The sequence below is a fragment of the Lissotriton helveticus genome, chromosome 9 (genome assembly GCF_964261635.1).
Source record: "Lissotriton helveticus chromosome 9, aLisHel1.1, whole genome shotgun sequence".
Taxonomy (NCBI): Eukaryota; Metazoa; Chordata; class Amphibia; order Caudata; family Salamandridae; genus Lissotriton; species Lissotriton helveticus.
In genome coordinates this window covers 333,112,139-333,134,759 of record NC_136070.1, presented here as the reverse complement: position 1 = coordinate 333,134,759, position 22,621 = coordinate 333,112,139, and the positions used below count along the sequence as shown (strand labels likewise).

Below are 22,621 nucleotides of genomic sequence, written 5' to 3'. Positions count from 1 at the left end.
AACTAGTGTTAGGTTATGTTCTTGGTTGAATTTACCAAAGCGGTCTCAGGAATACTCTGTCGTGAGAAATAGTGCAGAGTGACTGCAGAGTGCTAGGGAGTGCAGAGTGACTGCAGAGTGCTAGGGAGTGCTAGGGAGTGCTAGGGAGTGCATAGTGACTAGGGAGTGCATAGTGTCTAGGGAGTGCATAGTGTCTAGGGAGTGCATAGTGTCTAGGGAGTGCATAGTGTCTAGGGAGTGCATAGTGTCTAGGGAGTGCAGAGTGACTAGGGAGTGGAGAGTGACTGCAGAGTGCTAGGGACTGCAGAGTGACTGCTAGGGAGTCCAGAGTGACTGCAGAGTGCTAGGGACTGCAGAGTGACTGCTAGGGAGTCCAGAGTGACTGCTGAATGCTAGGGAGTGCTAGGGAGTGCAGAGTGACTAGGGAGTGCTAGGGAGTGCAAGGGAGTGCTAGGGAGTGCAAGGGAGTGCGAGGGAGTGCAAGAGAGTGCTAGGGAGTAGGGAGTGCAGAGTGACTAGGGAGTGCAGAGTGACTAGGGAGTGCAGAGTGACTAGGGAGTGCAGAGTGACTAGGGAGTGCAGAGTGACTAGGGAGTGCAGAGTGACTAGGGAGTGCAGAGTGACTAGGGAGTGCAGAGTGACTAGGGAGTGCAGAGTGACTAGGGAGTGCAGAGTGACTAGGGAGTGCAGAGTGACTAGGGAGTGCAGAGTGACTAGGGAGTGCAGAGTGACTAGGGAGTGCAGAGTGACTAGGGAGTGCTAGGGAGTGCAGAGTGCTAGGGAGTGCAGAGTGCAAGGGAGTGCAGAGTGCAAGGGAGTGCAAAGTGACTAGGGAGTGCTAGGGAGTGCAGAGTGCTAGGGAGTGCAGAGTGCTAGGGAGTGCAGAGTGCTAGGGAGTGCAGAGTGACTAGGGAGTGCAGAGTGACTAGGGAGTGCAGAGTGACTAGGGAGTGCAGAGTGACTAGGGAGTGCAGAGTGACTAGGGAGTGCAGAGTGACTAGGGAGTGCAGAGTGACTAGGGAGTGCAGAGTGACTAGGGAGTGCAGAGTGACTAGGGAGGGCTAGGGAGTGCAGAGTGCTATGCCATTTATTTATCTGTTTTCAAAACCAACACATAAATACAAATTTTGTCATTTACAATGCCAATAGCTCTAACTTTTCCAAAGGCGAAACCTTTGCATTGTAAATCCTTGTTTTTAGATGTTGTCTGCAACAGTGCATGGGCTCTTGCTGGCGATAAATATTGCATACAACAAGGTGTTTGCAGCCACCCATTGCTTAACATTTGTTGGCTTCATTGTAACTTTTGTAGATGCATGCTAATTGGCCAGCACATGCTGGTTTCACGTTCTCTTCTTTCAGCTGAAGCGTGGACCAAGTACTGATTGCTTCAGCTTGATTGCAGTCCATCCCCTGATCATGCTGCAATGGAGGTACCACTGTTGCCTCGTTGAACCGCTTGACATTTGTAGCTATGTTATACTCTGCCAGACACTTCAAAAATCCCTTTTCACATTTGACATGGATGTTTGTGACACTAGACGTTATCTGCTTTTATTGCGACAACCGATGTTACCTACTTCTAAATGTATTTTCACTAAGATATTGTCATGGGCCCAATTGCTTTCTTTATGCGACAGGATTTTTTTTACCAAATATCACTTTTTTCCCGTTTTTCGTGCCTATAGAGATTAACCTCATTTACTCAGAATCACAGGGTGTTGAGCAGAGACCTAACAAGCATTGGCAAAACCAATAGGTGTCGCCTTTAAGACAACCGTCTCTGCCAGAGTCTTTTGTGCCTACTGTACAGCATTGTCACTGCCGATTTTGGCAATGATTTACAGCCATAATGTAATGCAGAGTGGCTGCTGTGCAGCAATGGCTAAATATATATATATATATATATATATATATATATATATATATACATACATATATATATATATATATATATATATATATATATATATTTTTTTTTTTTTTTTTTATTTTTTTTTTTTTTTAAAGGACTATAATGCATACAGCGCTAATGCACTTTAGAAGAAAAAAAAGCACATTAGTCCTGGCTACGTCATAGCGCTTATTTTAGCCATGCTCCAAAGCAACTTGCTACTGTACAGCATTGCTAGAAAGCATTTCCAAAGCCAACAGCTCTCATAGGCGCGACCTATTGGCTTTGCCAATGCTTGTTCTGTTTCTACTAAATACGTGACAACCTTGCTAATTTTAAGGTGTTGATCTTTCGTAAGATTAGAGATAAATCCAACTCAGCTTAAGTATTTAAAGTGAACTGTACCATATTTCATAATTTAAACTTTCAGTAACAAGGCACTGCTTCAAAATAAAACATGCATGCACATTAACCGCTTTGCTGCGGCTGAAATTCCCCCGTGGTGCTGAAAAAATTGTCACGTGCACGGTTCGGACGCCCCCCGGCCATCCTCTGCACACGCCCACTGTGACGTCAGACGGCGTGATTTCGGAAGCGAGTGGCTTTCTTTCAAGACGGGTTCGTCTATTCTGGGACCGGTCATAAGCTCCTCAATATTAAGTGAGGCGTTCGACTTCGACTTTTGACGTTTGTTTGATTCAGCATTGGAATTATAACTTTTTAATTCATCATACTACACATCTACACCAAGACTTATACGTTTTCTTCATTGGACAAAATGGTCTGACCACTGACATCTTTACCATAATTGCTGGAAACTTGAGCGTCACACGACCGACAGTGGCTTCCGGTATTGTACGGACGCTGTATACTATATTGTTTTTTGACTGGACCATGGGATATTTTCTCTCAATTTAGAGCCTGGGCAATTCATATCAACATCTCGAGATTATTTCTGAAAGCGACTGCACGCACCAGATTCTGATGAAAAGTCTTGCTCTTAGCCTTGGAAAAGTCGCCAAAAGACAAAACACGTGTCGGCTGTCTTTGTTTCAGTTCTTCGGGTCAACACTGAAGAAGATTTGAGAATAAACCAATTTTGGCTTTTCACTCAACTGGATCTGTCTTGGTTTTGTTTCCATAACTGCTGACTCACTGGAGTCAATTTTGCAACTGCATAGGGTTGTGCTCTTTCAACCAAATTGTTGTATTTTGTTTGTATGTGGGCATCTTACATACATAGTAACATTGTGGGTGGCACAGTGTCTGACATAGAGCACGCTGGAGAATATCCTCTTTACTTTTGGGGCAAAACTGTCACATAGGTGCTGGCTGCATTTTACCACTGCCATCAAGTGTTTTTAGAAAAAGCCAATAGGTGTCGCCTTTAAGACAACTGTCTCTGCCAGAGTCTTTTGTGCCTACTGCACAGCATTGGCACTGCCGATTTTGGCAATGATTTACAGCCATAATGTAATGCAGAGTGACTGCTGTGCAGCAATGGCTAAAAAAATATATATTTTTAGAGGACTATAATGCATACAGCGCTAATGCACTTTAGAAGAAAAAAAAGCACATTAGTCCTGGCTGCTTCAAAGCACTTGTTTTAACCACACTCCAAAGCAACTTGCTACTGTACAGCATTGCTACAAAGCATTTCCAAAGCCAACAGCTCTCATAGGAAAGACCTATTGGCTTTGCCAATGCTTGTTCTGTTTCTACTAATTACGTGACAACCTGGCTAATTTTACGGTGTTGATCTTTGGTAAGATTAGAGATAAATCCAGCTCAGTTTAAGTATTTAAAGTGAACTGTACCATATTTCATAATTTAAACTTTCAATAAAAAGGCATTGCTTCAAAATAAAACATGCGTGCACATTAAGAGAATATAAATCTCTGCTAGTTTTGTCAAACCAAGTAAACAAATCAAGAAAAAAAGAGAATGAGGACTTTTTACATGGAAAAACTACGTCTAGAAGGTTAACCCCCAAGAGCTCAGAATGTCGCCATGTTTGTACATCCACAACACTCGAGTTCTTAAGTGCTGTATATAACAGTAATCTTGTGTTTATCACGAACCCTAGAGAGAGTGACCACCGCAGGATGTGGCACACCAGAATATATCCAACACATTGCTGTCCCAACTGTTCAGATAACTTCCTCCCTCTCAACTGGAACTACTTTACTGCAGACGATCCAACCACAAAATGACTGACCGCGCACACTTAAACAGCCGTCCACTCTGCAGTCACATCCTGCATGGTCCGAGTGTAAAGGAACCAATGAGATCTCAGCCCCTCTGGTTCCACAACTCAAACATGTTCACAATCCTGGCACTTGTGTTTATGCACTTCCATCACATGCAGGCAATTGACATGTTCCTTCAAGGTAACTCGCTTTTTACGGGTTCGAGTGTAATTATGCGTATAAGGAAAACAAAAGGTAAAGCAATTTCAGAGACCCATTCTTCAGTGTCCTCTTGTCTACCAGACCTTGATGCTGGTCTGCTCTTTGAAACCCAGAGATGTGTGTTGCTCCTAGCCCAGCAACCACCACCGAGCTTCCACCAACATCCTGGAAGCAACTTGAACTCCCAGGCAGACTGGGAGCCTGTGCTTGCTGTCTCCAGCCCCAGCAACGCAGGAGAGCTTCACTGCGCATGAGGGTTTGGCCGGCCGGAAACGGCAGGCAAACCCTCATGCGCAGTGAAAGGAGTGCCCATTACCTTCACCACTAGCAGTGCCATCCCCTGGACACGCCCCCTAGACTCGTCGGAGTCCTGGGGGATGGTCGAGGGGATTAAAATAAAACTGGTTTAAAACCGGTTTTATTTTCATTGTATTTGCTGGTAGTGGCGGGGGTAGTGCTCCTCTGCAGGACACAAGTCCTAAACAAGCATTTACAATGCAATGGTCTCGGCATCATTAAAGGTAGAGCTATTGGCATTGCTCATGACATTTCTTTTTTTTTCTTTAAATCATAAATAAATGGCATTGTCATTTACATTGTCAATACACACCACTCTGCACTCAACTGCACTCACCTGCACTGCACTGCACTCACCTGCACTGCACTCACCTGCACTGCACTCACCTGCACTGCACTCACCTGCACTGCACTCACCTGCACTGCACTCACCTGCACTGCACTCACATGCACTGCACTCACATGCACTGCACTGCACTCACCTGCACTGCACTCACCTGCACTCACCTGCACTGCACTCACCTGCACTGCACTGCACTGCACTGCACTCACCTGCACTGCACTCACCTGCACTGCACTAACCTGCACTGCACTGCACTCACCTGCACTGCTCACCTGCACTGCACTCACCTGCACGCCACTGCACTCACCTGCACTGCACTCACCTGCATGCCACTGCACTCACCTTCACTCCACTGCACTGCACTCACCTGCACTGCACTGCACTCACCTGCACTGCACTCATCTGCACTGCACTCACCTGCACTGCACTCACCTGCACTGCACTCACCTGCACTGCACTCACCTGCACTGCACTCACCTGCACTGCACTCACCTGCACTGCACTCACCTGCACTGCACTCACCTGCACTGCACTGCACTCACCTGCACTGCACTCACCTGCACTGCACTGCACTCACCTGCACTGCACTCACCTGCACTGCACGCACTGCACTCACCTGCACTGCACTCACCTGCACTGCACTCACCTGCACTGCACTGACCTGCACTCACCTGCACTGCACTGCACTCACCTGCACTCACCTGCACTGCACTCACCTGCACTGCACTGCACTCACCTGCACTGCACTCACCTGCACTGCACTCACCTGCACTGCACTCACCTGCACTGCACTCACCTGCACTGCACTCACCTGCACTGCACTCACCTGCACTGCACTCACCTGCACTGCACTGCACTCACCTGCACTCACCTGCACTGCACTCACCTGCACTGCACTCACCTGCACTGCACTGCACTCACCTGCACTGCACTGCACTCACCTGCACTGCACTGCACTCACCTGCACTGCACTCACCTGCACTGCACTCACCTGCACTGCACTGCACTCACCTGCACTGCACTCACCTGCACTGCACTCACCTGCACTGCACTCACCTGCACTCACCTGCACTGCACTGCACTCACCTGCACTGCACTGCACTCACCTGCACTGCACTCACCTGCACTCACCTGCACTGCACTCACCTGCACTGCACTCACCTGCACTGCACTGCACTCACCTGCACTGCACTCACCTGCACTGCACTCACCTGCACTGCACTCACCTGCACTGCACTCACCTGCACTGCACTGCACTCACCTGCACTGCACTCACCTGCACTGCACTCACCTCCACTGCACTCACCTCCACTGCACTCAACTGCACTGCACTCAACTGCACTCACCTGCACTCCACTGCACTCCACTGCACTCAGCTGCACTGCACTCAACTGCACTCACCTGCACTGCACTGCACTCACCTGCACTGCACTCACCTGCACTGCACTGCACTCACCTGCACTGCACTCACCTGCACTGCACTGCACTCACCTGCACTGCACTCACCTGCACTGCACTGCACTCACTACTCTGCACTCACTACTCTGCACTCACTACTCTGCACTCTGCACTCACTACTCTGCACTCTGCACTCACTACTCTGCACTCTGCACTCACTACTCTGCACTCTGCACTCACTACTCTGCACTCACTACTCTGCACTCACTACTCTGCACTCACTACTCTGCACTCACTACTCTGCACTCACTACTCTGCACTCACTACTCTGCACTCACTACTCTGCACTCACTACTCTGCACTCACTACTCTGCACTCACTACTCTGCACTCACTACTCTGCACTCTGCACTCACTACTCACTACTCACTACTCACTACTCACTACTCACTACTCTGCACTCTGCACTCTGCACTCACTACTCTGCACTCACTACTCACTACTCTGCACTCACTACTCACTACTCACTACTCTGCACTCACTACTCACTACTCTGCACTCTGCACTCACTACTCTGCACTCACTACTCACTACTCTGCACTCACTACTCACTACTCTGCACTCACTACTCACTACTCTGCACTCACTACTCACTACTCTGCACTCACTACTCACTACTCTGCACTCACTACTCACTACTCTGCACTCACTACTCACTACTCTGCACTCACTACTCACTACTCTGCACTCCCTACTCTGCACTCCCTACTCTGCACTCCCTACTCTGCACTCACTACTCTGCACTCCCTACTCTGCACTCCCTACTCTGCACTCCCTACTCTGCACTCCCTACTCTGCACTCCCTACTCTGCACTCCCTACTCTGCACTCCCTACTCTGCACTCCCTACTCTGCACTCACTACTCTGCACTCACTACTCTGCACTCACTACTCTGCACTCACTACTCTGCACTCACTACTCTGCACTCACTACTCTGCACTCACTACTCTGCACTCACTACTCTGCACTCACTACTCTGCACTCACTACTCTGCATTCACTACTCACTACTCTGCACTCACTCCTCTGCGCACTCACTCCTCTGCGCACTCACTCCTCTGCGCACTCACTCCTCTGCGCACTCACTCCTCTGCGCACTCACTCCTCTGCGCACTCACTCCTCTGCGCACTCACTCCTCTGCGCACTCACTCCTCTGCGCACTCACTCCTCTGCGCACTCACTCCTCTGCGCACTCACTCCTCTGCGCACTCACTCCTCTGCGCACTCACTCCTCTGCGCACTCACTCCTCTGCGCACTCACTCCTCTGCGCACTCACTCCTCCGCGCACTCACTCCTCCGCGCACTCACTCCTCCGCGCACTCACTCCTCTGCACTCACTACTCTGCACTCACTCTCTCTGCACACTCACTCTGCACACTCACTCTGCACACTCACTCTGCACACTCACTCTGCACACTCACTCTGCACACTCACTCTGCACACTCACTCTGCACACTCACTCTGCACACTCACTCTGCACACTCACTCTGCACTCACTACTCTGCACTCACTACTCTGCACTCACTACTCTGCACTCACTACTCTGCACTCACTACTCTGCACACTCACTCTGCACTGTGCACGCTGCTGATATCATGGAATCTTCCACCACACTTTCTAAAACTCTATAGTCCGAAGCATAATAGGCACAGAACCAAAAGAAGGGTAGACATTGCTTAAAATAATCTTATTGTATTTATGAGAAGCAAAAGCGAGACTGTGAAATGTGCTGAATATCAGTTTGTTACGAATCAACAGAGTGGAGTTAGAGAACCAAGAAATAGTAATTTAGAATCCGGGTTAGAAGGAGTAGTAATCACAAGCTGAGGATCAACGGGCGCGAAACAGCGTGGTGGGCGCGCAGGAGACGCAGCGTGAGCGTGCACATCAGCTGAAGATCGCCGGAGAAGACACCGAGCCTGCCTGCTGCCGTGACTGACCCGCTGCAGAGGGAAAGAGCCCGGTGAGTGGGGGTAGAGGGGGGGGGGCGGCAGAGAGGGAGGGAGTGTGTGTGTGTGTGTGTGTGTGTGTGTGTGTGTGTGTGTGCATGCATGCATGCGTGCGTGTGTCTGTCTGTCTGTGTGTGTGTCTGGCGCATGCCTGCCTGCCTGCCTGCCTTTGTGCGCGTCCACAGACCCTGGTCGGCTCGTCCACCTCTCTGTAGTCCCTTGCTAGCTTACTAGGCGACAATAGTTCTCGTTGCCGAGACCTAAAAAAGAAGTGGGGGGACGCTGTCGCCGGAAGTGGCGTCACGACAGGAAGTGACGTCAGGAAAGGTGGCTTCGATCTCGTCCCAGAGAGGTCAAGAAGGTGAAGTCCAGCTGTTTGGCAGGGGGGACGGCGCCCACCCTGTAAAATAAGTGTGGGGGGGGGGGAGGGACTCCGTCCACCTGCGTGGTATCCCGACTCGAGCCCTGCTCCTCTGCTCGAATGGAGCGGCCACCGCTGTCCGTAAAATTGAGGGAGGGGGGGTGCTTCTGATTTTCCGACAATCAGGCTGACATATACTGTTTAAATACATTATAGGACAGGAAGGGTGCATGAGAGGCCCTAAGGGGCACTGAAAAGGGAGAATAAAGCAGATTGGTAGGAGTACTAAGAGAGAAAAACATATTTTGTAAAGTAACCAATATTTTTGAGGACTATCAAAACAGAGTGTGCGTGTGTTTTTGCCTGTGTGTATGTAAAAATTCCTGCTGAAATACGACTGATTTCTCACAATGCCCGACTGAAATCACCTGTACCGAACTACTCATCAGAAAATACATTTCTTGGTGGGGGGGGGGGGGGCGTTACATCCCCCCTCCCCCCTACCGAGGCCACGCCCTTATGCACAATAATTAGCTCTACAAGAGGTTTCTGAGGCGGATCTCGCAGTAAACTGTAACCCTCCCCTGAACTGTACTCCTTCAGAGACAGGTCCTCCAGAAATGGACATAGTGTTCAGCACATACTCCGTTCTCGAAGAAGACATTATGACGCAGATCATCTCTTTTGTGAGCGAATGATCAATAATGTATTGACCATTGCACTCTGCTAAAAACGAGGCCTTGGCGCTTCTCGACAGGCTCTTAGAAGCACATGCGACATCACGTGTCACCACACATGATTAACAAATAAAAGACATTTAAAATACTAAACCCACGGTCACGTGGTCAATATGACCAAGGATAATATAACGTGTTTTTATAAAGTGTAGCTTCAGCTAGCAGGTCACCTTGGCGCTGAAATACCAACGTTTATTAAACAGTTATTCAACTCGATGGTAATTGTTTAATCGACCTCAGAAGGATGAAAAGCTGAAAGGCTGGGATTTCAACCTATGACCACAAGGTCAAACAGAGGATCCTTCACGGAGTTCACCGAGCCACCAGGGGCAGCACTTCGAAGTCTCAGAATCCTAATGAGGCGCTGCCCCCTTTGTTTGCCTAGTCCCCACTGCACCAGAGATCTGAAACTTTGCGTCCGATCGATGTCGGTGATAACAAGTGAACCATCTCCGGCGGCCCCTCAACAAACCCACCGCGCCCGCCAAGCAAACAATTCATCTGCAGGGAAGGATGTGGTCAGAGAGACCTGCGCGAAGAGACAGGAGGGTGGAAACCAAACCCTTCGTGATTCAGGGGGAAAACCACAAAGTACATTTTTTTTTCTTCCAAAAGGCATCAATCTTTCAAATAGATTTTGAGGGGTCGCCATCTTTGGCCAAGCCTTAAATTAAAGAGGCGAAACCTACTCCACGAGCCAAGGTGAAACTCTTTGTGGAACTTGAGAACGTGCACCGAAAAACCCCAGCCGAGCCCCTGTGTGCAAACGAGCCGCTCACTAGCATCAAACTTTAAAGGCACACACATGTCGGCCGGAAGGGGTGTGCTTCGGTTGACTGGGCCGGTGCACAGGTCGCTCAGCAGTGCGGCCCGGTATGCGAGAGGAGTGGAAACACGAAGAGAGAACCTGCTGCAACAAATACTGCCATGCACGAGTGGCAGGCAAAGAGCTATGCAGAAAGAAGTGTTACAAACATAGAACATAAGGTTGCGTAATTTACAGCTAAAGATTTGCAGGTGCTTGCACTCCATGTGCATTGTACTCGAGTGATGCAGTCTGTATGTTTCTTACAATCTCAAAACCCACCTGGAAACCAACCAACCTTAAATACATGTGAAAATATATCAGCTGCAGCTCCATTATTTCACAAACCATAAAATAACCATGGAATAAATACAGATGGAATGACCAAAAAATAAATATAGATATATGCGGTAAGAACTGCTAAAAAAAAATACCATAAAATAAGGACCCCCCCCCAATTATAAAGCGCGAACTGTACCTCTGCACTTCATCAAAAACTGCATTAACCCAACGAGTTATCTCACCTTAAATTTAAAAACACAGGACACTTACGCTAACCTATTATATAAACTATTGTTGTGCAAGAAGGTAGAGGAATGCGGCTTGAAAAGCAGGTTCAGTGTGTATAGGAGCATGTCAGCCACACAACAATGGCGAATAAAATGGATGCTGAGGGCATGTCTCGGGATGTCACGAGAGACAATGGCTGTACATCCCACAGCGGGGCACAGACGCGAGCAGCCCTGCCAAGGAAGGACCATATCAATTACTATCACAGACATACGCAGACTACAACACCAGAAGTCATCTGTAGCTGTCATGAAGGGACATGTAGGTGAACTCAGGGAAACACAATGAAGTGAAGGTCCTTATGCCAAAAAGGTGTCCAGTTAAAGGGACCCCAAGTGAAAAGCACGTGGAAGCAGTAGTTCGTGCTTAGGTGAAAATAAAGGATTGTGCCCTGAAAACCTGACATGTAAGTGCCTCTCTCCCTCTCTTTAGCAAGTTAAATTTTTGGTAGGACGGCCTCAGCCTTCTGTCTTTCCAAGATGGATACAAGAGAAAGCCTTGGAGTAGGGTTTTAACAACCAGGGCTGAACTTCAGCCTTTGATGTGTACTCTATACACATTATACTATATATTACTTATATATATTAACCTCCATTTCCATCAAGTTTCAAGAGGCAACTTTATTTTAGTTTTAAATTATAGTGAAGGGCTGGTCCCAACTGTTCAGCTTTTGCAGAAGGTGGGCCCTAGAAGGGAGAAATAATTTAATCTGGAAGATGCACGTGGGGGTTTTGATGAAGTTGGGAAATGCTGATTAGCTGTCCCTGGGTTGCTGGATGTTAATTGCTTGGATATATTAATGGAGAATCAAATGTTCTGGCACAATTGACAAAATTACGTAGAAAGATAGGCCAATAATGAAGCATATTATGTCACGATTTGTGCCAGTATTTATTTATTTATAAAGTTTTATATAGCGCGAACAAGATCCTGAAGGATATCAGAGCGCTTTACAATAAATTGGTAGAGAGGACAACATGAAATAAACATAGTAATTGAGAAAAAAACAAATGCTAAGCAGTAAACAATGGTAAAAATATAAGGTATAATATTATGCAGAGGATACATCCGTGACTGTTAGTTGTGCCATGGAGCGAGGAACAAAAATAACACGACTGATATCACACCACTTATTACCTTATGCAGTCAACCAAAATGGAACTAATTAGTTAAAAGCGAAAAGCCCCGTTTATTTATTTGTATATATGGAAGTGAATGTTTGCACATCAAAAATCCAGCTAGGGGCAACCAAGAACTGCTGTTCTTTTGTCATTTTAACCAGCTATTAAGTCAGTCTGGGAAAAATTGAATCAGACGGGTCCCAGTTCATCAGTCACCAGTTAACCTTTGCAGAGAAAGGGTCTGCAACAGCACGGAAAAACATGTGGCACTTTGTTTTTAAGTTGCTTTATGCTTTTGACATAGAAACAACACTTTTGATTGCATTTACAAATCATGCAGCTGATGGTGGCTTTTGTCGGAAATGTAGCAAATCTAGAATTCTATGTAAAATGCCACAGAAGTGAAATCCAACAAACCCAGGGGCCCTGCATATAGTGCACAAAAGGTAACCTGGGGATGTGTCATGAGTAACTTTGAATACTAGATACGTTTATAGAAGGCACGGCACGTGGTGGACCACCAGCCAGATTGGTGAATTTAGTACGAAGTTAAGGGCGTTCCTAAGGGGTCTAATCTATTTTAAAAATACATTTTAAAACTTTAGCAAGAGGATTAAAGGAACTTTAGGGAATGCCAACTAAAAGATTGTTGCAATAATTCAGCTTGACTGCCCGTTAGTTGGCCTGGTATAAAGGGAGAAGAGGACAATTTAAAGGAGATTTAGAATGTAATTCTTTTTTGCAGGGGTGGAGACGAAAAATGTCACATTCATGCAGGGGTAGAAAAGAACAGTTGCATTTTTTTTGCATAAGCTTTAGAAGTCAGGGTATCACGAGGGATGTAGCCAGAAGAGTAGATTTAGTAGTAGGAGATGAGGCAAAATATAGAACCCATCTCTGGGTTACAGCAGTCAGCATGCCACCCACTGACACATGGAAGTAAGACAGACACATGCGACTGTAGAAGAGATGTGAAAGTTGGGGAAGGAGAAGATGTAGGTGTCACCTGCATATAAGTAGTAAGAGACCATAAAAGAGATCATGTCATCAAAGGAGGTGGTATAGATAGAAAACAAGCATTTACAATGCAATGGTCTCGCCTTTGTAAAAGTTAGAGCTATTTTGTATTTATGTGTTGGTTTTGAAAACAGATAAATAAATGGCATTGTCATTTACAATGCCAATAGCTTAATCTCTCACAAATGCGAGACCTATTGCATTTGCAAACACACACAGAGCCACACACACACACACACACACACACACACACACACACACACAGAGACAGAGCCACACAGACAGAGCCACACACACACACAGAGCCACCCACACAGAGTAATTCACATAGAGCCACCCACACACACAGAGCCACCTACATAGAGCCACCTACAAAAAAAGCTATCCACACAGAGAAGGGCACAGACACTTCCATGAAGTGTCAACTTATGCCGGTGGGGTGAGGGAGTGTGTGGGGGGCTGCACCCCGGCCCCTGGCTCCAGGCTGGAGGGATGGGTCTTCCATGAAGTGTCAACTTATGCCGATGGGGCAAGCGAGTCTGAGAGGGGGGGGAGCTAGGAGGGGGGGTTCACCCCTGGCTCCAGGCTGGAGGGGTGGGAGGTTCGGGAGGGAGAGTCCACAGGGACTTCCATGAAGTGTTAACTTATGCCGGTGGGGCAAGGGAGTGTGAGAGGAGAGAGTGGTAGGGGGTTCGCCCCCGGCACAAGACTGGAGGGGGGGGGGGGGGTCTTCCAATTCAAGAAGTGTCCATGTGTGCCGGTGAGGGAGGGGGAGCTGCCGGGTGTGGGGAGAGGGCAGGGTTAAGGTAGTTATGGGCGAGAAGGAGGGGTTCAGTGTGAGTGACAAGGTATGACGAGTGAGGGCTTTGTAGGTATTGAAGGAGAGGTCAAAGGTGAGCAGTGACGTGTGGGTGACAGGGAGGCTGGAGAGGGGAGACAGTGTACTTTAGGGTTGATATTGCTTATGTTGATGATATAATGCCTTCTGTGCTGGATAGTGCCTCTTCCAGTGATTGTCACTCCTGTCAGTAAACATGGAGTCTTCCTAGTCGCTACTACAATACTATATTAGGGCCCTGATGCTGAACATAAAAATATTGGTGGCCATTTTCCCTGCGGCTGAACATGAACATGCTCCTAACCTCTGCTGTGGTTACAGTCCAGCCTTAGAGTATATAGCCAATGCCAGGGGATATTACCAGAATGTTACTTTAACCATGCAGCCTTTAACATGCTGTGTCTTTAGCAAGCAAAGATTCCCACACAGGTAGGTACCAGACAGAACATTTTTGGTACTTTCCAATGCAGGGGGGTTAGGTGCAGGACCTTCCCTTGGGTCAGGCCCTGCTCTAACCTGGCTGCGGGCAGCTTAACCTTGCTGCGCACAGCCTTAAGCAGTGTGCAGCGGTAGCTTGGCCACTCGTGGTGGATTGGGCGCACGGCCAACCCCCCCTACTGCACACAGCCAAAGGCTGTTCACAGCATGGATATGGGGGGGGGGGGGTAGGTGCCCTCAGCAGGGTTAAAAACACAGACATTTGAAGGTGAGAAGATTTGGAGTGTCAGGAGTGTTGTAGATTGTTCCATTGCTCTGAAGCTTAATCAATCCAAAACTGTAATATTGTACCTGTAATGGCAAGAGAGTTTGTCATTTTTCAGTTCAGCATGTATGACACTATGTTTAAAACTCTGCTAGAAATGGGAATGATAACCAGAATTGGACCTGGGAACGTATTATCATAATGGGAAGTTTTGCTTGTGGAATTGGGCAGATCAAAGCAATTGTTGGTCTTGTATGTTGTAAAAAAAGCAATAAAATAGTTCAATTAAAACAATAACTCCCCTAGAAAAAAAAAAACACATTTGAGGAAAACAGATCTGTAGTGCCAGTGTTGTAAAGTGTTCCAAATAAAGGAGCTGCTCTCCACCAATAACTTGGGAACCACCCAGAATTAGCTATCCATCTATATCTATACACGCGCACACACATAAAATTACTTCTGTCACCCAAAATATATGAGTTTTTAGGTTTCAAAATGGGTTGGGGAAGGGGTTGTAACAGGTTTTTAGGGATAGGTAGGGTAAGAGGTAGTACACTATTTTTTAGGGTTCATGCGGGTAGGAGTATGGGCTAGTAAGGGTTTTAGGGTTCAAAGATGGGATAAGTGATGGAACATTGATGAGGAGAAATGTTTTAACTATATATCAGCTATAAAATGGGGTATGTCCCTCATTTTAAAAAGAAAATAATATACATATTTTTGTTTTTTGTAAATGGCTTTTAGGGGGATTCTCCCAAATAAAAGCAATTTTAATATATATATCAATACTTATTAGCTGACTTACTTACTCCCCGGACAGTGGGTATGACCCCTGCAATGGAATAAAGTGCATGATTGATGCCTGAAGCCCCTAATCCACAGTGACAGGTAACAGCTACCCTTCTTAGACACTACTACATATTCTGGGTATACTAATCCAGACAGATCTAGTTATCCATCTTCTCTTTTGAGTACACAGCCCCCCAGCTTGTAGTTACACATTGCTGGTGACTACAGTGATGCTAAATTGTCAAAGTTCATGGATGCCACAGTCAGCCAATCCTGGTTTTTAGGCAAGGGGCGTTTTCAGTCTGGAATAGACGTTTCAGTGCTCATAATACAAGTTAGGCTCCCTACCAACGTCTGGCTAAAAATCAAAGAAAAGATGTGAGAGACACACTACAATCGTCCCACTTGACAACCAAGTGAATACGGTCCCTGTCGGGAGATATGACTCCCACTGGAAAATCCTTCCCCCGGTACCCGTCCCGCGGACAAGCAGCCAAATTGCTCACCTCGAACATCAGCGCAATGAGCACGCAGACCAGGAGGCAGAAGCAGATGTCGGCGTGGTTGTGGATGAAGAACTCCTGGCTGAAGAGTGGGTAACTTTTCGTCCTCCTGCGAAAAGCCATCTTCCTTCCCCCAGCACCCGTTCCCTCAGCCTCCGTCCACAACTTCTGCAGCAGCCCCGGCAAACTTCATCCCAAGCCCTGCCCCTCGCTTGGCCACGCCCACGCCGGTAGCCCCCCCTGATGGTCCAGGAGGAGAGCATGCGAGCATGCGCACTTCTGCCAGTTGTCGGCCAAATGTATTTCCACGGAGTACGTTAACGGAAGAAGCTGGCAAATATTCCGCGAGGGTCTAACAATATATTCCAAGGAATGCATGTTACAAAAAATTAACCATATCGGCAAATAATTAATTGGAGTTATTTTTCATTAAGTAACCTAGTCACACCTATGTGCAATAAACTATTAAAATATTCACTGTGTGATATTTTACTGTAGAAAAACGTTGCTGTAGTCTTTATAGACTTGAAGAAAACACTTTTTCTGTCAACCTTTTGAGTCTTAGTGGGCATTCCCATTAAACATTTTGCACTCAAACATGGCCGCCATGATTGCTCGGCTTGAAAGCCTGACTAAGGATGCAGCTCAGACCGCATATTCTGCATTAACCTTTTGTCACCCGTGGGCCAGGTTACGTGACGTGGAATGAATACGTTGGTAGTAGTAGCAAAATTACTCTACTTATGAAAGTGTTTTGCCAATATCCGGTGATTCTTCCCCCAGAAGAACATTTAAGCAATTTACAAACTACTTTCCCATCAGTTTAAAGTTTTTTTCTGCTAGCCTATTGCAACTTTAACAGTTTCATGCAAAGACCGTCCCAGCCGAGCCCCGGCTCCGCCCCAGTCCTGCCCCTTTTCTCATTCCCACTGTGTTCCGAACCTTAAGAAACATCTGGTTTATGGAACGCATGGGTGAGACATTGTTAGGCGAGTTTACACCGTAATGATTGCTGAAATCTACAAGCTTTTTTTCGTAAAATCCTATTCTCCAAAATGTGGGCAATAAAAGTTGGCCCTGTATTCCTTGTTCGTGAACTAATACAGGGCAGCACCGTGGTTCCTATGGTGTGAAACGCCCCATGACCTACAAAACAAGCGACATTAACCTCCACACATAAGGAACTTTACCTTTCCTGCACGATTATGTTAAAAGCACCTCTTGCCCAAGCGGCGACTGTAGTGATCTGCGAAGGGGGGGGGGGGCGGCAACAAGGACAAGGCCAGCGGGAGAAGGGGGGGGGGAAGGACAGCGGAAAGGTGGTCGGGATACAACCACGTGGGACAGGGACGAGGTTAACAATGAAGAAAAACATCGGTGTAAAAAAAAAAAAAAAAAGTGAACGCCCACAACTTCATGACGGAAAAAAGGGGCGGAGCGAGAAAAAAATCACCGGAACGCCCACGAATCTGCTCCGAGAATTACTGACAGATCTCTCTTCCAATGGCTAGCCTCCATTTATGGAGCTAGCCATTGGAAGAGAGAGGCGGGTGAAAGCCCCTTACTGAAAAACATAAGATTTCGCCTGCGCGACACTGCTGCACAGTGAACGCCAGGCGAAACCTAAAAAGGGCCAGGCCGGGAAAGAGCATTAGGGGACGCCAACAGTGGCGAGGGTGGTCATCTACTGGACTGTCAGGCAACAGTGGCCAGAGGTCACAAAGTTAAGATGAAAAATAGTTAAAGGCAGAGCCTACCATGCCAAGGGTCTTTAAGTTGCCAAATAAAGTAGGGTGGTCAATCAAATCAAATTGGGGAGAGGAGTTGGCCTAATGGCTAGGGCGGTCAACCTCGAATCTGCAGAACCAGGTTCGCGTCTCGGCAATGACGCTGAGCATTCTGTTATTCTGGGCAAATCACTTAATCTCCCAGTGCCTAACAAAAATTAACTTGTCCTCATGTAACGCAACTGGTGCTATGGAAAGCGCTCTTATTCCCGATACCGGGTCAAGTTCACGCTATATAAAACTCCGTTAAAAAAAAGCATAACAAAAAAATTCTAATGGTCCTTTCCTATACTGTGATATTCATACTCATGCAGCATCACTTTCTCGGAAACTTCGAAAAATGTACTTACATCTGAAGCATGATTTTATGTAAAAAGATGCCATCCACCAGATCCATGTACAGCCCCAGTTTATCTTCATTTTCGGTTCCACATGGGCCAAATGTTTTCACCTATTGGGAAAGAAGAAATAAATATATTATTTAAATTGAATGTAGCTCATTAGATGTGCTCCAAAGGCTAGTCACCAGCTAATAAACACTTTCCCCTCTAAAATCGACTTGGCGGCTTTGAAAATAAATCGGAAATTCATATTTACAAAAAGCTTATTGAATTTGGAGGCTTTTGTGCCTTCTAGAGCTAGACAATGCATGCACCTGGCGGCTGCTACTTCCTGTTTTTCAGAAGTGAACTGCTTTTCGTTTCCTACAAATGTAATGTTTGCATTTTTGTTTTACTGAAAGCTCCCACGAAGGATTTCTTGAAAAAGTAGAATCTTGCCTCTATTGTTCCCCTCTCGTACGCAAAGCAGTTCCTTTTGTACGGTATCAGGTGTCTGAAACAAGGTATTGCAGAACACACCTAAATACTCCCAGCAAGCACGCCAGAGGATGTGAATGACAAATAACGAACATGACACATCAGCCAACTAATCCACATTTTCGTGCTTGAAAAAGACCAGACCCCTACCATTTATACACCTTCTGCGCAGCTTATCAAACAGTTTCCAACTCTAAGAAATACACAATGCAGTGTGGCTTGAATATGGTTAGTGCTACTTAGATTGTTCGGCACAAATCTACAACTAGTGTAGTTCCTCAGGACTTCTGTTACCATGACCGAATTTGTTGCAGGCCAGAGCAAGCACTCTCTGTTGAGCAAGAGTGGTTGATGGGTGGCCTGGGTCAGGTGGAAGTGACTGATGATGTGTGTGAGGATCTTAGAAGTGCTTGGAGTCACGTGCACAGGCCAACTGCATGCTTGCAGAAAAAAAAGGTAAAGGAAGATTAGGACAGTAAAACACATCCATTTACTATAATTTCTCCTGGTCTGTTCATGCCTAAAAGCCTTTACAGATTATACTGTGGTGTAGCATTTGTATAACACTTCCTCCCAATGATGTGGGGCGCTGAAGCACTTAACCACATGAATAGCGCACTACAGTGTATGGGGTGTATGGCTGGAGGGTACGGTCTTTGCTTTGAACCTAGTTGGGAAGTGTTTCCATGTCACGCGTGATGATCACCAAGGTGCACTTATGTTATGGGATGTGGCGCCTATGGAAGTGATGGCTGAAGAAGTGTGAGAGACCTGCATTTTTAGGTCTGGCCTTCGACACAGTTTTATATGGCTCCCCAGACTGCTTTCATAAAAAATAAAAATGATTCATAATATACATAGAGAGGCTTTTTATCCAGTTATGTTTAATGGTCATTCATGTTTTGCTTCGCTCACCGCAACACACAGCATGGTCAATGGGTCAGTCAGCATTTTCATCTATTGGCTACCTTCACTTGAGTGACTGCATAAAGCCTGTGCACATAGTTCACAACCTCCTAAAAATAGGTCCTTTCACTTAAGTGACAAGCTGTCCAATGTGTGCGTTTTAAATTATATTAACTATGAATTATGGCTGCTTATTCTGTCTGCACTTCAGATACTCCGCTAAATGGCAATATATTTTCCATCTCGTATCTAAAGTTGGTGGTAAATAGTGACACTGAAACACTGCAGCTTCCTGTGGTTAGAGGGCTTGGTTACCTGGTGATGTATTCTTGTGTCCTTCACAAATAGTAGTAAAATGCAACACACAGCTGAAAACGAGGTTAAAATAGCCACATCAATGAATGTTTCTTTAAATGTAAATTTTTTATTGCACGCATATAGCAGCCACACTCAAGCAGAAGCATATTTCCTGTTTATTTTGTGCCATATGCGCACAATAAAAAATGCCAGTCTTCTGGCCTCTGCTAGTTAAAGTTTGTTGCATGCTGGCAGGTCTGAATAGCTCTGCAGGTCCCTTCATTGTACTTTTAATTCTTTTTTTTTCTCAATCCAATTTTCTAGGCTGGCTATCATAGGTGGCCATCACTCTGAGGTCTTTTGGATCTGTGAAGGAAACAGGAAGGACGCTGAAAAGGGTTCCAGATCTGCCCAAGTAAACTATGCTACAATCTCCCTCGATATGGTTGACATTATGATACACCAAGCAAGGAGATTTGCCAAATACACTGTTCTTTTCATCCTTTAAATTGACATTGTTAGCTGCCAGTGCTTAAAGAATATTACTAATCGGGCCCTTCAGGGAGGACTAGGCTATATGTATTTGGGTGTACAGCAATGTTTAGGGGATCTCTGGTCTTAGCAAGCATGTCCTCCATCTCATTAGTATGGATGGGAGCCTTCAAATGTTTAGTGTTAGCTGGTAATATCAATATTGAGTGGAGTGTCATATTTTAGCTGTTGAGAGGGCAACATAATATTTAATCAGTTTGTTGAGATCATAGTGGATGGAGCCCCCCAGCTTGCCTGTGCTATCTGTGTCCACTTTCTTAACGTTGCCTACTAGTTGGAAGTGACTGTGTGAGTCCAAGGTGACTGAATGTCCCCAGCTTGTATAGGATTCGTGTTTTTCTTCTTGGATTGTTCTGCTGGTCATGGTTCTGGGCGGCCAATAGGTGGGATTATTATTCTGGTGCTGGGTCAGCAGATGACTTAATTACCATAAGAACAAGCAAGTTTCCACCTCTATTCTGAACTTTATATATTTCTGAATGCTTAAAATCATAGCTTGCAAGGAGTTCCAGAGTTTTGCTGCCCGTACATAAAAGGTGGAGCCTCCAATGGATTTCTTTTTGTATATTGAGTGGTATATGGTGCTAGGTTAGAGTGTGGGCCTGTTTTTCCCATGCTTAAATTGTGTTAGTCAATAAAGTCGTCCTTTGCATTTGGAGGCTCTGTGAATGATTCAGAGCCTTGAGCAGTAATTGTCTAGCTACTGGTAGCCAGCATGTAGGCCTGTCATCACATGTTCTCAGGAGTACAGGGGGAAGGAGTCTCCCTTCTGCATAGTTTAAATGTGTTCTATTTTTCATATGAATAGGCAGGGGCCACCTTTTTGTTGGGATCTATTGTATGGCAATGTATTTTGCAATGTTTTCATTGTGTGGAAGGAGTAGTTTCTGTCCTGTAACTCCAGTTCTGTAGTAGGGGTATCTCTGTTATAGTCATAATCTAGTGAATAGTCCCGCCCATGTGCGTGGACCCTGGAGCAATTAAAAATAATCTCTTATAGTGTCAAAAAATGCAGAAAAGCATAGACACTTAAGAGAGAATTTAAAGACAGATAATGCAGCCTAAAAAGGCTACACTGTCCAGTACTTCAACTAGAAATTCCACCATAAAATCCACAAAACAGCAAAAGCCTGTACAGATTTCCCTTGCTTTACTAGCAAAATCCCTCAGGAATGATAGAGAGAAGAACCTGGACAGACAAGCCCCATAGGCTGCCATTATGTGTCTCAAAACAGGATACTGTGCCTTTAAGAGAATCTTCCAGAACCTTCTCCCAGTATCCCAGAATGCATAGCAGGTCCAACTTAGAATCAGTTCTTTTTGAAGGCGTAACACGCCAGACCTGTAGCATTCCATAAGGAATATGTCTCTCTCCACCGGGGAGGAGGGAGGGCGCTTATGACTATAACAGAGATACCCCTACTACAGAACTGGAGTTACAGGACAGAAACTACTCCTTCTGTAGTAGGGGATCTCTGTGTATAGTCATAATCTAGTGAATAGAATGGCAAGCCCATCCCCACACCAAAGCGGCGGTGGAGAAAAGAGAATTAACTCCACTACTGTGCGAACAGATTTCGCAGCGAAGCCTGCCCAACCTGAGCGTCTGCCCTGGCATCAGTGTCCAGGCAGTAATGCTTAGCAAAGGTATGAACCGACTTCCAAGTGGCCGCCTTGCAGATTTCTGCAATCGGAACATTACGGAGCAATGCTGTCGTGGCAGCCTTGCCCCTGGTGGAATGAGCCTTAGGCTTACCTCCTAAGGTCTTATTAGCTTTTTGGTAACACAGCTGTATGCAGGACACAATCCACCTAGAGATAGACTGCTTAGAGGTCGCAAGACCCGTCCTGACAGATCCATAATTGATGAACAATTGGTCTGACCTACGAATATCCCTGGTTTTATCCAGATAAAATTTCAGCACCCTCCTAACATCCAGGGAATGCAAAGACCTTTCCGCTGGAGATGAAGGATTCTGAAAGAACGTAGGTAAAGATATAGTCTGATTGATATGAAAATCAGAAACAACCTTGGGAAGAAACTTAGGGTGAGTACGCATAACAACCGTAGCAGCATGAAATACAGTATAAGGTTATTGGCAACACAACGCCTGAATTTCACTCACCCTGCGGGCCGATGTAATGGCCACGAGGAACGCCGCCTTCCAGGACAGGTGCTGCAACGAAGCCTTATGAATAGGTTCAAAAGGCTCCTTCATCAACCTGGACAGCACCACATTCAAGTCCCATGAAGGCGAAGGAAGCCTGACAGGAGGGAATACTTTCTTCAAGCCTTCCAGAAAATCTTTGATCACAGGGATCTGAAAGAAGGAAGTCTGTGAAGGGCATTTCCTGTAGGCAGTCAAAGCAGCCAGATGAACCTTAATGGAATGAACATTAAGGCCAGACTGCGCCAGATGTAGCAGATATGGAAGGATGACATCTTCCCTGCATGTTGTAGGGTC

The 22,621-nt window shown here is 46.2% G+C and overlaps 1 protein-coding gene across 4 annotated transcripts in view; it reads right to left on the bottom strand.

The window, feature by feature from the left end:
• Positions 1–22,621, bottom strand: part of CCDC88C (coiled-coil and HOOK domain protein 88C) — a 622,549-nt gene that overhangs the window by 554,479 nt on the left and 45,449 nt on the right. For all 4 annotated transcript variants that reach the window (XM_078660043.1, XM_078660044.1, XM_078660042.1 and 1 more), the window contains exon 2: positions 17,934–18,034. In XM_078660043.1, the coding sequence (XP_078516169.1) occupies positions 17,934–18,034 (101 nt within the window). The remainder of the gene's footprint in view (positions 1–17,933; positions 18,035–22,621) is intronic.